General features: G+C 34.7%; 1 protein-coding gene across 1 annotated transcript in view; it reads right to left on the reverse strand.

The window, feature by feature from the left end:
- The window catches only part of USP34 (ubiquitin specific peptidase 34), a 116,863-nt gene that overhangs the window by 76,005 nt on the left and 25,874 nt on the right, over positions 1–14,984 (reverse strand). The window contains exons 9-14 of the mRNA XM_074150834.1: positions 11,966–12,027; positions 3,683–3,764; positions 3,497–3,589; positions 1,176–1,301; positions 644–773; positions 24–59 (exon numbers count right to left, since the gene is read on the reverse strand). Of these exons, the coding sequence (XP_074006935.1) occupies positions 24–59; positions 644–773; positions 1,176–1,301; positions 3,497–3,589; positions 3,683–3,764; positions 11,966–12,027 (529 nt within the window). The remainder of the gene's footprint in view (positions 1–23; positions 60–643; positions 774–1,175; positions 1,302–3,496; positions 3,590–3,682; positions 3,765–11,965; positions 12,028–14,984) is intronic.

Here is a 14,984-nt window from a genome sequence, read left to right on the forward strand (position 1 = left end):
TGAACTTCTAAAACTATACTTACAAGGTGAAGGGGCTGCTCTTCTGAGCTCCTCTTCTTCTGAAGGAAAAAAGCAGGATGGAAAAATAAGTGACTAAAAATCTTTTTGTCAGCATATAGTTATCCATGATTCATAAAAATCAGCAGTAGGAAAAGAAACGGAAACTACAGTAAAATTGCTTGTCAGCACCTTTAGTAATGACTGTGGGGAAATATACAGTCAAGTCAAAAAAAACCCCACAAACCCAGAAATAGCAGGTAATATCAAAAACTAGGCAAAAACTGGAAAAGCTTCTGTAAAATTTTATCTAGCTATGTAAGTTACAGATGTTCAGCAGAACAAAAATAAATTAACTGATGAGGTATGGACCATCCTCTGAATAAATAAAAAAAGAATAACAGAAAATACGTACCACTTTAGATATACAAACAGAATTTATCTGAAATGAAAAACTTTCCAAATGAGCTCACAAAGTTTAAATGCTTTTGTCTTTATCCTCAACTTCTGCTTGAAAAATATGTCAATGTGACAATTTTTAAAAATAGTCAAGTAAAAAGTTCTATACATCCTTTTTGTCGAAAGTCAACAAGAAGACTATGAAAATTAAAATATTAACTACCAGATCTATTGGAAAACCACATACCTTTTTTGTTTCCCATGGGTAGATTGGTACTCAGTAACGATGCAAAAGAGCTTTGTTTTGACAGCTGAGCCTTAGCTGCTAGTGCGTTATTCCACAGTGCTTTTATAAGCATTGATGCCAAATACAAAGTCTATAAACAAAATCAGACAAGAGTGTCATTCAGAAGAGTAGGCTTTGTATGCAAAGATCCACTGCTAATCTTTCAATATGCCGATGCTACAGTTCATCAAAATAAACAAATGCACAAAATAACGTTGTGTGAAACACCTTTTGACTTCAGACATGAAGTTAAAATCTTCTATTGGTGGTTATGCAGTCTTCAAAAAAATCTCTGAAAAAGACTGTAATTCAAAGGCCAGAAAAGGCCTACTTGAAGAAACATGACTTTACTCATCTAGTTTCCTCTCTTACACCTTAGTATCACCTTTACATGCATTCCTTTAGAAAGACAAAGACAAATCCATAATGCTTGTTTAATACACTAACAAAATTTCTTTTCTCGTTACAGTGACGTTGTTCACCTTGTCTTTACCTGTTCAGTGTGAGCACTGGGATGAAGAGTTGAGACTAGGTTAAGAAGATGTCTAAGTGGGACAGGGTCCAAGTTTTTGATCAAAGAAGGAAACAGGTCATGTATGTAACGACTGCAATGCTTTAGCTACAAAGTACAAACAAACAGAGAAGATAACAGGAACAGCAAAATAAACTTTTTTTAAAAATTCAAAGATTCATAAAATGGCAGCAATTAAACAATGTCTTTGCACAAATTCTCAGGAAGCACTTGTACAGCATTTCCTAACTACATCAGACTTGCAATGTTGACTAACCTTAATCTTTATATTGTAAAGCTTGTAAAGTTTAGTGAAATCAAATGTTACAATATCTTCCTTAGTTCTAGTTCTAAGAGATCTGGTGAAAGGAAGAACTGGAACTTTATTTTGCATTTTATCTTCAATATAAGTTTAAAATATTTATTTATATGCTAAATCCTGAGGGAAATAATATTTGTAATGATTATCTTATTAGCAGTGGTAAATACAAATAAAGACATTACAGGTTAATACGAGAAAACAGACTGTGTGAACTGTATGAGGTTTATTTATAATTCTTTTGTCTTTCCAGTAATGGATGTCAAAAATTATGCCAATGTGTTCAGCTAACTACTGTATTTACACAATTAAAGTGACAATGCTCCTAGATGCTTCCTCTTAGGTTAAATGCTTCTTTTCATAGTCACTCAAAGGGTCTCATTATGTTTGTAAGGATGTTGATATTCAAAAAATAAAATAACGGTTACAGAAAGGTTCTAGAAAAAACATTCTTAATGCACCTCAAAAGGGGTTTTTTCATTCTTTATTTATTTTATTTTGCCTTCCTGGCATATAAAACATCCGTTTCAGCAGTATATGGGGTACAGGCCATCTTTCCCAGGACTCAAACTGGAATGAAATTATGTGGGTCTCCTATACAAGGATACATTTAAACATCTTGAGATACCTGCTTCAACTCAGAGAAGATAAATTTTTGTCAAAAAGTTAGTTTAAAAAGTGGAAAATGTATTCTTTAAGGCCTTCTATTCTTTTAGTCTAAAGGTGTCAGCCTTTTAAACAACATTAGAGCTTTAAACCTTTTACAGGAAGTAATAAGGACATACTTAATTCTAATATATATTCTAATGTCAATATGTCAAAATGAACATGTGAGCTGTAAAAGAATTATCACATTTGGGTGATTCTACTAAGTTCTTAAAGTAGTATAAAGATAGAAAAAAATCCAGAGGTCTAACACTAGTGTGAGTTACTGTATATGTGAAAACATCAGGGAAGACAAAATATTGCTTTAAAAACGTAAGTGAAATAAGTAATTATCAATTACTCTGATACAGAAAGTTGTTGGATCCTATTAGAGTGAATATTGTTATAATGAGCATTTATTAACATACCAGCTGCATGTTATAATGACAATGGTGTGCAGAGGTTTCAGAATCTGTGTACAGCAGTATTTGATTGAAACAAATTATAGAGAAATACCGAACACATTAAAGAAAAAAACCTTCAAATTCTAACTTGTATAAATGTATGTTCCCTATACCTGTTTAAAAAAATCAATTTTATTTCTCCGACCTTCATTTTGAGTGTATTTTTCAGAAAAATTGACACTGAAACTTTGAGGGTTTCTTCTGGGTTTGTTGGGGGAGCAAACGATTGGGGTAGTTGGTTTTTTTTTATAATAAAGGCAGAATGAAATAATAGAAAACCAGTTTCCACAACAGGAAATAAAAATGTCTATTGTATTCAAATCCCCAGAATAAAAAAATTCACAACGTAAAATAAAAGTCAGAGCAATCTATTAAAACAAATATATCTTTCTGAAGAAAAAAAGCCTTTCAGAGTCTCCAGTTTTACCAAGCAAAAGCCAAAATCTCAGTGCCTTCTATAGATTTTAACACCAGCACTGTAGCACAGCTGTAAACTTCACTGCCACAATTTTCACCTGATTGTTCCCACCAGGAGTAACAGAAATGGAAGCTACAATACATAGAAGCAAGGCAATTTAGCATAATAGTAAAAATATTACATCTACCCTACAATTTTCATCCCTGTTCTTAGTGAATACACTATGTCTTTGCCATACAACTTCTTTTTTTTTTTTTTTTGTATAAAAGTGAATTCTTTCATCTAATGAAAAACAGTAATTGTGGCAGTTACCTAACTTAAAATTTTGGTCAGCAAAACACTCAGACAGACAAGAAAAAGTAAGAAACTCAGCTTTATGAATATAAAACAAAATAAACTCGCCATTTTCTGGTTTGTTTTTTTATCACTCCTGCAATTATAAAAATTGTATATATACCTGTGCTGCAGCCCAAATACAGTCTATATGTTGAGTACTAAGTCTCCCTTCAGCTGCAAGAAAATTCAGAATCACTTGGCACTGTTTGATGATCTGCAAAGTGAGAACATATTGAGGAAAAATTTACTAGAACAAGAAATTACCCCTCCACGTTTATACTAAAAATAATAATAATTTTCTACAAACCTCAATATGTAAATTTGGTCCAAAAATGTGCTCAACTACATTGTTGCTGATAAGCCAGTCTGCAAGCTCTTTTGCAATTGACCTAGAGATGAAAAAAGAATGGAAACATATGTAAAATTATTTGCCTGTAATATGTACATTGTGCTCTTCCCCAGCACAGCACATTTTTCAAATTAGTATCTGTAATTGTACTAAGCATAGAGAAACTTTTCTGAATACAAAGCATACTCAACATTCATTCATCCAGGCAGGAAATAAATGACTTCTGTATTTTTTCTTTGGCTGGAGGACTAATGCCAATTACCAACATTTCCCACTCACCCCTCTGGATCATTAGCAAACAGGTAACCAACAACTCTACCAATTTCATTAGTTAATAGAGCTCAACAGACCACCTGCAGACCACTTTCAAAGACCACACAGGCAAGATTTTGATAAACATTGCTATTTAGCCCAAGTTTATAATGAAATTCCAGAACTATTGAATTCATAAATATAGCTAAAGGTGGGACCAGTAGAAATTATTTTTTAAAACCACTTAAATGGGTTTTAGATTCTCTCGCATAAATAGAAACTCACATAGCTTTAAAAACCTGTGTTTTACATGGTCATACTTACACACACGTAGCATACAGATACTTCAAAATTCTCATTTTGTTTCATCCATAACAATAGGGAACTTTACCCACTGCCAATCCATAAGCAAACATTCGAACAGAACAGGACAAGGAAATTGAATTTTCCAAAACAAAAGTTGAACTTCCAGAAAGCACTGCCCTGTCTGGAAACTACTGCATAAGCTCCTTTTTATTCCTTCCCTTCAAGCAAACGTTTGTTTACCCAGATTTTGGCACCAGAAGCAATTAGAGGATATCACAGTATTTAAAGCACAGCCTGTAGTTTAAACGGCCCTGGAATAAAAGCGCTCTGTTTCACAAGGAGGAGAGGATGGGAGGGAGGGGGTGTCTTAGAGGGCTACAGGAAGAATTCTTTTTACCACTGCTATCTGTGTCACATTTATGGTCACTATTAAAATTCCAGGATTGCCAATCTTTATTATCCACAATAAGAAAACAAGATTCTTTAGGTAAAAAGGTTTTCCAAACAGGATTCATTGTTCCGGAGCATATTGCCAGTTCTTCAATTGTTTCAAACTGCCTGATCCCTGTGGATGAACTCAGCACAGTTCATATTACTCAACACACACAACTCCTATACTGTCCTCTTCTATTCCAATTCCAGGACATGGGGAACCAAATATTCTTTTATTGTTCAAAAAAGATAATGCCCCCTAACACTTAAGTAATGATGGGCTTGCAAAGCGCAACAATTTAGCAACAGTATACTTTACATCTTATTATGACTTAGTTCTCATACTGTAAAGTCAGTTTGACAGGGTATCTGCTCAAAGAGGGATAAAAAAGATAAGCCAGGTCTGTTCCATTAAATCCAGATCTACTTCACTTCCTACAGCCTCATTTCAACACAAAACCAAAACACAACCAACACCCCAAAGACGCCTACCCCAAACCAAACTTTGGACCATGCACATCACAGACTCATTCAGGGCTTGGATTTGTAACAAAATCTGAAGGCCTTTTCAAAAGCGAGCTGTGATTTTGCACATTTTACAGCTAAAGAGACTTACGATTCATTTGAATATATGCTACCAGTCTCCTTAAGCAACAAATGCAGCTCTAAAAAATGCTCCTATCCACCTGCCTCCATGCTGCCAAGCACAAGTGACCATAGTGGCATTGCTCATATAGCTCAAGAGACTATAGCTCTATTAGGTTCCACTTTGTCAGACAGCTGGTAGACTTGATATTACAGCTCATCTTAAATCACCAATGCTCAACCCACACTCTGAAAACTGAATGCAGCCTGCAAAAAAGTTTGTTGAAGTTACAGCCTATTGGCCCCCAGCCCTTCTTACACTGCATCCCCTTGCTGTGGGCAGAAGTGCTCCTGCTACATGACCAAAATATAAGCAGAAAGCCTCATAGTTTGCATTTTGCACATATAAAAGGTAGACAGATATGGTCACATGAGCGAACATATACCCATTAGATGCAGGAGACCTGAATGGATACGAAACTTCATCACTTCTAGTTATGAAATGTGAAAAAATCATTGCATATAGTCCTCCATAAGAGGCAAAAGCCTTAACACCTGAGTTGTAAATCAATGGAGGTGATTTTGTTCCAGGACCACTTAGTTTGTTCTTGGATTTGAATTTCTGAACACTACTAGATTCACTGGACGGTGTTAATATGAAAGGACATACTGCCCAGTGTGTCTCTTTAAACCCAATACTTCTGCTAGTGGCACAATGTCCATTGGACATTGTATCCGCAGTCATATGTTGCATTTTAGCTGACTCCAAAGAACAAAAACTCTCTTACAGATTTATTAAATGAGTATGGCAGTTCGCTATCTCTAGTCCACAACATTTTTCTTCTGAGAAATAATGGATTATTCTTTTGAAGGAATGCCTTTTTTAAATAGATGTATTCTCAGTGGTAAAAAACTCTTTATCCTACTGGTGAGCTCTACTGTGATAAAATGACATCTCAGATTTCTGAAGGTAAACATTCATTTGATATGGATTTGTTGAGGATGACCAAAAACAAGAGGATCCTTGTGAAAGGCAGAATGGAGCCTTTGTGTTTGCCTGAGAGAATTGTTTCTCCCAGAAAGTTTTGCTGAGGGCACACCAATCACTAAATATACTGCCTTTTAAAATGACCAAGTTATCACCACCACTAAGTATTTTGTTCTCTAATACACTAAGAAATATATTTATGATAGCAGATACAAGGATTCACCAGAGAAATCTAATTTCAGTGCAAACGAAGAATGTCTGACGTTCCCTAAACACTTCCATTTCAGGAGTGTTTTTCCAGCTCCTTGGTATGTTTCCTCACTTTCAAACAGAGTAAACAACTTAACACACAAGCAACCCCAGAACTTCATATAAATAAAAATAAACTGCCAGCCTATGGATAAATGAACCTATGGATTAAATTTGTATATTGTCACTTATCCCATTTTTACTTTATTAATTATCAAAAGCCCTATAGCTTTGAGAAATTGCAGACAGAACTCGGTGAATTTTTATGAACTTGAGCGTGAGTTGCCCCAAATAAGGAGGGCAACCTAGAACAACTTTTTATTAGAAGATTTAAAGTGTAATTTTCAGTATTTTTCAATACGGTTTCATTTCAATTTCTAGCTATGCTAAATTCTTTTTCATAATGACTATTTTTTTTCATAGTTCAAAAGTATTTTTTCATAGAGCAATTTGCAAATTATTGTATGACTATTACTATATGGTATCACCAGAATTCAAGCAACTTAGCAAGAACTTAATTTTCAGTAAAAATATGCTCAAATTTTCTTTTTAGAAGACGTTCTTCAAAAGGTTATAGGAAAATTTTCTTCCTTCATATTGAAAGAAACAGTGAGAGTGAAAAACATGCATTATGATCAAAGCACAGATACCGGTTTTCCCTCTAAAACAAAAGTAGCAGTACAAAGGACGGGTTTACAAGTTAGATATCTAAGCCATACAGACCCTAGTAGTAGGAACATTCACCTTGGTAATAACATGTATTAGCTATTTCTCATGGATTTTGTAATTGGGATAGCAAGAGGAAAAGTAATTTAAAGACTTGATACTCTGAGTCTGTGTTGTGGGTGAGGAAGCAGGAGAAGAGAATGAAAAAGGGAACAGCTACTCTAGTTTAATTGTCTCTAAATCTTTCTCACACTGGAAATCTACACGTGATCTCTAGATTTAATAAATTTCTCTCTAGACTTTTAAATTCACTGACAATTCACGTCTGTCAAAAATAACTGTTTTTTTCCACGGGATGAAATTCAAGCACATTTGACATCAGTTTCCCCAGGCAATCCATGAGACTGCAGGGAAGAGAGTGAAAGCTGTGCTGCTTGTGATATAACCCCATGTTTGTGACCTGTACTTACAAAAGGCAAGTACCAGAGCTTGAATTTTGTTCATTATTGTAAATAGAACTATCCGGAAGGAAACTACACTTTATGCATTTTCCTGGTAGGTCAAAGAATGCCTCTCTCTAAGAGGACTGGGTTAAAGTCCTAGAAACATTTTAAGCTAAGGCTGTGATGCAATACTTGGTAGCCACATGATGACCCAAATCCAGGAACAAATCCCACAGCAAAATAACTCCCCTCCAAAGAAAAACTTATTTATCCAACCAGTCAATTCCCAACGCAATTCACCACGCAGCCACAAAAACACACCAGCTCAGTACTGGATGAAATACAATAGCAAGTCAGCAACGTCACTGAAAAACAGAATGTAAAACCTTAAAAGAAAAAAAGTAGAAATATAACGAGCTGTTTGCAAAGGATGAAGCCTAACATTTCTTGACAAAATCACTGAAATAGCATCTACAACACAACAGCGGATGGGAAACACTGATCTCAACTACTTAGGATCAGAAATGCAAAGAGTATATAGCAGGCACCTTCCCAACACACATTCAAGCACATGGGGTTTTTTTATGAGCACACATTTTCTTAGTTGACGCTCCAAAATCACCACACTGACATAATCTTGAACATTTAGTAAACTACGGTGTATGCCACTAGAAAGGTGTATGCCACTAGAATGAAACATTAGTGAGCTGAGTAGAAAATTGTAATACTTTTTTTTCAGAGAAAATCTGGAAAAGATCCCTGGAATGTGGAATAGAGAAAGGGGAAGAGACGTTTAAATGATGCTGCCATAAATTCAGTTGGTGAGCTTAGATAAAAATTAAGAAAGCAAGAGTTAATATGAGCTAAGAGAATAGCGGTGAAGGGAAAAAGCAATACAAAACTTGCAGTTCAGTACCTCAATAAATAAGGAAAGAGAGAGAAAAGAAAGGAGAAGAAATAGTCCAGATCTTTCTGTTCAGAGGTGAAAGGAATTTTGGACACCTGAAATTACACTGTAGGAAGCTTTTAAAGTGAGGGAAATCAAGTTCTTAAATGAGGCAGGAGGTCGTCTCAGCATCAACCTGAATCCTGAAACTCAAATTCTTGGCTGCCTGCCAAATGAAGAGCAAAACAAAATACCTCTTTACACGTTACTTCCACAAGCTGACAGTGTCCTCATTAAGGAAAAAACACCACTTTTCCCTCTTGTGGTCCAAACAGAACACAAAAAAAAAAAATGTAATTCTCTCCCTGAAAGCCATGATCATTTTTCACTAACCAACATCAGCAAAATAGTTTTAGGAATCACTCTTCTGATCAGCCTCGTTATTTTTAGTTCAATAGATTTCACACTCTTCAGTACCTTAGATTGCAAAGAATTTGACTCCATCTCAAAAGCTACGAATAGCTAAATTAAATGTACATCTCCGAGGGTTGAGTCACTGAGACACTGCACACATCCGAACAATATGCATACTCAGTCACCACAAACCCTCAACCCTAGAGAAGACAGTCAAGTAACCTAAATCTAAAAAGACATTCAGATACCTAGAGCTAAAAACCAGATTTCTCTTAGCTTTCTGCTGCTTCCAAGTGCAAATTGTGAAATCCAGTGTTTTCTTAGATGGAAGATGCTTCAGCTTTTTTCCTACCATGGAAAAATTTGCAACCATGTAGATAAAGGTAGGAAGTTACTGTTGCAAAATATTTGCTAAAAAATCCTGATGATACTTCCAAACAAATAGGAAGAGCTAGGACTAACTGACAGCTCTTTTTTTTTTTTTAAAAAAAAGATGCCTCCTGCAAACCCACCTTATCAAGATACAGAAGGAGAAATCCCAAAGGTTGACAGTTCCAAACGCATCTGGAAAAGTCAAAACACATAATGGGGATGACCAGACATAATGCAAAACATCTTCCTTTGATAAATCTGCAGAGGCTACAAATGCACAAAATAAATCTCCAAGACTTCCTTTCTCCACTACGGAAAGAAAATAGGAATGAAAAGCTTTCCTTTTGGTGCTCATTCAATCACTGCCAACTCCGTAAGTGCCTTCTCATCCAAACATTTCTCATGAACAGAGTCTCTAATGAGAGGGAAGCTTTGTACTGAACAAACTGTAAAAGTGAGACATTTTGCCCATCCTTCTGACCAGCCTTTTGTGATTATTTGGCTGGAAATCAATGATTTCAAAAGATATCTGCAGATGAGCAGCAATACTTGATACTGATTTGTACCCAACTTTTCAGGTAAAACACCAGAATGACTAGAATTCAGATAAAAAAAAAAATAATCATATACTACAAAAGTGGAAAAGAAGGTCTTCTGTTCATGCTGCATTCCTTTCAAATGACAGGCTGTTTACAGATGCCCTTGCCAAGAAAGTAATATCCCAAATGAGAATTTGACAATTTCCTTCAGCTTTAAAATAACTCCGATGTTCTTGCGTAGTACATCTGCCCCGCTGCAGGGAAATTTAAGCACCCTTCTCTTCTTCCCCTGTTGATAACTTTCCTTTTTCACATTTGATACAGAAAATCGATCAGCTTTTTATTAGGTTTAACTGGTGGAATAACTACTTCTTAACATTCCTTAATTAGTTACTAATAGTTAAAAACTATTTCATTCACAACGTGCCTTAATTAGTTACTAATAGTTAAAAACTATTTCATTCACAACATGTTTCAGAAGATAAACTAACCAAGAAACATCTCAGTTTCAGATTTTCAACATGAAGGAAGAAGGAGAAGAAATGGATAAAATTGAGGTTTGACAGTCCCAGCGTAACAATACACCATAACCTGGCAGTACAATATTCAGAATACCCCAGCCCACCAAGCCACCTCACATACTCCACGTGTTATGCTCCTGTAGTATTTACTTTTACTGTTAAAAGAACTAGAAGCTTTGGAAAAAACCCAACACCTCCCAGAGCACAAAATATATAAATAATAATTATATATAAGTATGTATGGTATCAATATTATATTTTAAAAGTAATAAATGTGTGCTTAAATTTATTAAAATAATGTGATTTTTTGGAAATGTATATGAGCTTAACGACATTACATTCAGGTTTCATCAGGTCATAGTAAGATATGTGTCATACTTGATGAGAATATTTTTTGTGTGACATTCTGGGTCATAATTTACTTTGAAATAAATGGATAGCATGGATTCATGTTCACCTACTGATTTAGTGACAAAGGACAGGAAAAAGTTGATCACGAGTGGTTAATTGTTTTGTATTCTCAAGGTATTTTCACACCTTTATGAAAGCAAAACTGCCCTAGATTCTGATTCTTTATTTTTAAAATGTCAACCTGTTATCATAAATTTCACTTAAAATATTCAAGTTATTTACATGAAATTTATAGTATTGTGGTCTTGACTGCTGCCAGATTTCAACAAGCAGGTGTTAAAATAAAAACATCTGTAATAAAAATACCCAGACAGAAAAGTAAGCCAACCCCTGCCATAACAGATTTCTCATTAATGACCAAAAGATAGCGGAGAGTTTGTGTCTGTAGTGAAACAGATACACACACATGGATACAACCCCCAAGATAAATGTAGAATACATCACACCCCAGAATAAACATAAAGAGTATATCACAAGAAAAACCCCAGATTTTTAATACTTTGCCTATTATTTCAAAAGAACAGCTATTTCAGCTATCTAAGGACACATTTTTGTCTAAATTCTAGACAGTTCTACCATGAAGTTTAGAGTTACTACAAAAATCAATGCGTTTCCTCACTGGAACACAATCCCACGCATGAAAGTTCGCAAAGATTTATGGGAATCTCCGTTAAAATTGTTAAACGCACCTGAGTTATACAAATAAGGACTCTGAAGAAAGAAAAATAAATAGTTCTAAAAGCATAGCGTCACAGACTCAGCGGAAAACTAATAACAAGACCGGGAGCCAGTGATGGCAAGACATGTCTTAGTTAACTAAATAATGAGAAGAAGCGAGAAGATGGCAAAAATACTACCTGGATATAAATTAGCTAGTTCTTTATTTATACATCACAATGGAGATAATGGCCTGTTATAGGTATTTATTATTTCAGTATCTACATTTTTCTTAAGGTTACCTTGACTCTTTCTTTTAAGATAGTAAAAAATCCAGAAACATTTAGAAATAATTTTGAAGTTACCATTTAAAACTATTTATTAACCCCCTGATTAGAGTATTTCTAATAAACGCCTTGGATTATCACTACTCCCCACTGTGTATAATCTGTAACAACAATACAGAAGAACTGCAATCATATAGCGCGCTTAAAATATTCATAACAATGTTCTTACTTACGTTTCTGTGTCTGAAACTAATGACTCATTATTACACACATCATTGAAGGTATGAAGTTGGTTCTATAGTTAGAAAAAGGAAGAAAAAATTAAAATTTTATCTAAATATTTTTGAGTAGTGTTCTTATGTTTAAAAATAGTGACAGCAAGTAATTTTTTCTAGTACTTTAACATTTGTAAATAAACCACTTTGACAAAAATTTGAACAGCGGGCATTCTAGCAGGCAAGAGGGATCAATTTTCTTTTTTCATCAACCTTTCTTTCACTAAAGCAATTAAATGATGTTATGAAACTCCACCCATACCAGAAATCAAAACAAGGTGTGTAGCAGTCACTTTGCACATAGGTTTTCATGAGAAATGAAACACACACTCTGGAAACGGATGTTTTAAGATGAGTTTCCCCATTACTGTAATGCCTACTACAACAGCAAAAATTTCTTTTGTCATGTTATCAGTGCTGAAAGTCTACAAAATTGGAGAGTGAAAATTAAGTATTTTTATATAAAATGAAGCTTTGAAAGATATCTGAACTGATAAATTCAGGACATCCCAGAGAAAAGAAAAGCCTGTTGAAGGTTTACATCTATCTTCCACCCTTTTCCTCAGCATCAACTTTCCAGTCAGCGATGGCACTGTACCCAATTCTTGACACGTACATAACATTTAAAAAAAAATATTTAAAATTATGTAATGAAACTTATTTGTCATCTTGTTTTCAAAAAAATTAAAGACGCAGTAATGCCAATTTTTGACATTCAAATTAAACTTGTTGCATAATGTTGTCAAAACATTTACTATTTTCCTTCTTGAAACACGGCTGGTACAGGCACTCTATAATTCGTGTGACAGCTAATCTCCTGCAGTCTTTGCACAAAGATTTATTCGTGTCTTATCTCTACAATTTTCATAGGAAAAAATGTTTTTGAAGAAACACAGTTGAAAATATGCATCAAAATTAGTGAGACATGACATTACACAATTATTAATAGGTAAGTTATTAATAGATACTTTCAGATGAAATACACTTAGGGGTGGAAAAACATGTGAACAGAACTTCAAGAAGAAATTGTAATGACCAATTAGAATTGGGTCAAATAAAGAAGTGAAAGCTCACTGGCTTTTCTGAAGACTTACTCCCCAAACCAAAAATGTTTTGAGAGGCATCAATGAGTGACAGAGTTACTACTATAAATTTTAAATCCACAGTCACATGTTGATCCAAATTTCCCCCACAAATTCCTTACCCAAAGGAACTCTGACAAAAGGTGTTCTTTTTCATATTGTAAAAATAGTTTGAAAATTCCAATAATTTAAATTAAAGTCTTAGAATTCTGACACAAGGGCACAATAGAAAAGTGCATGTCAGATAGTGTTGCACCACCCTATTTTCACTCACCTCCCAACATTTTTTTCACTTCATGTTTTGTTACCATGAAATGACAGAACAAATAAAATACTTTTACAATTTTTTACCATGTGAAACATTGTAAGAAACTAAAGAGGTCTGTGCCCGAACACTTGATTAATGTAACAAAACGTGTTAGTTATGAAGTAGGACAGAGGAATAAATTCTTCAGCAAAGAAAGCTGAGAACAAAAAGGCATTTCCTGAGCTAGTCTCGTCTCAAGACGTAGACATCATAGGTAATTAAACTTTCTACATTGGAAACCAATACATGAAATATAAATATGCACTGCTCAAGTTTTGCACTGAATTTGTTCAGGAAAATCCTAACAATGTTGCATTTGCATTTTCACTAATGCATAGAAGCCAATAAAAAGGGGTTGAAAAAATTAAACAGGAAGGATGGCCAGATCAGTTAGGAGCATTCACTTTCACATACTTAAGTTGATCTGTAACTGGAAGGACAGGAGAACAGTGTGTTCTGTTTGTGAGTAGACAGTAGAGAGAAGAGGGTGTTTTGGAGCTGAACCACCTCAACAGATGAAATGGGATGGGAGATGAAATCAAAGAGAAACAAGATAACAACAAAATTAAAGCTTTAGGTATATTTTGGTTTATATTTTCCTCTTCTTTTCTGTAGCTATATCCAAGTTCATATTCAACGACTCAAGCTCCCACTTTGCTAAAATTAACTTCCATGTGTCTGACTTCAACGTTGTTTTGTAAATAAGAACTTTAGTCAGATGATATGACACATTATGTATATGCTTCTCTTCAAGGGAGGCTAGTCTCTATTTGGTGGTAAGCAAATATAATCCCTGTATGCCATACAGCATGTATTCTCTGAGTCTCAAGAGGTTCCACGAAGCTGAAAGGTTTAATTTGAGAACTGGTCACGTTAGCTGTCAGACAGGAAAAAAAAAAATACCTCTTGGAAGACACAAGTCAACACCTTTGTTAGAAGACATTAATCTGTTTAGATTCACTGACAGTTTTGGCCAAAGATTTGTGTCTCCATGATGAGAGCAAAAGTACATTTATCTTGCAAAAGGAACAATCAGGCAAGCCATCAACACCAAATGTATTTTAGTCTTCATCTTCTGAGTCGAAATCAGAATCTGCATCTGAGTCACCTTTCCATGCGAATTTTCAGAAGAAACATTTCTTTGAAATAAAGTATATACTGAAAAGTTCACACTTTAAAATAGTTTGCACATAATTTTGTTAAAAGTTTTCTTTGAATCTTCACATCTATTTTCAAAACAAAATGAAGAATTCCCTCAATGCTAAATGTGCAACTTTTGGCAAATGGAAGTCCAGGAAAGGAAAACATTTTGCAGTTGCTGGTATCATAGTTCTACAGTCTTGAAATCCAAAACAGGAAGCTGAAATTGTGTTGGTTGAGAAGAATGTTTCAATGAAACTACTTTGACAAATTTGACTAGCCATCAGAGACATGAATAGAAAAGGAAACTTCAAAAAAGTAGTCATGAAGTTACATCTGTAATAGAGAAGGTGGTGTGAAAATACTAACTAACGAAGCGGAACTACATCACACCTTTGTAAGCACATCTTTGTTTGCAAAGAGGACAGAAAACTTCAGTAAAAAGGCT

Source organism: Numenius arquata, chromosome 7 (assembly GCF_964106895.1).
Source record: "Numenius arquata chromosome 7, bNumArq3.hap1.1, whole genome shotgun sequence".
Classification (NCBI taxonomy): domain Eukaryota; kingdom Metazoa; phylum Chordata; class Aves; order Charadriiformes; family Scolopacidae; genus Numenius; species Numenius arquata.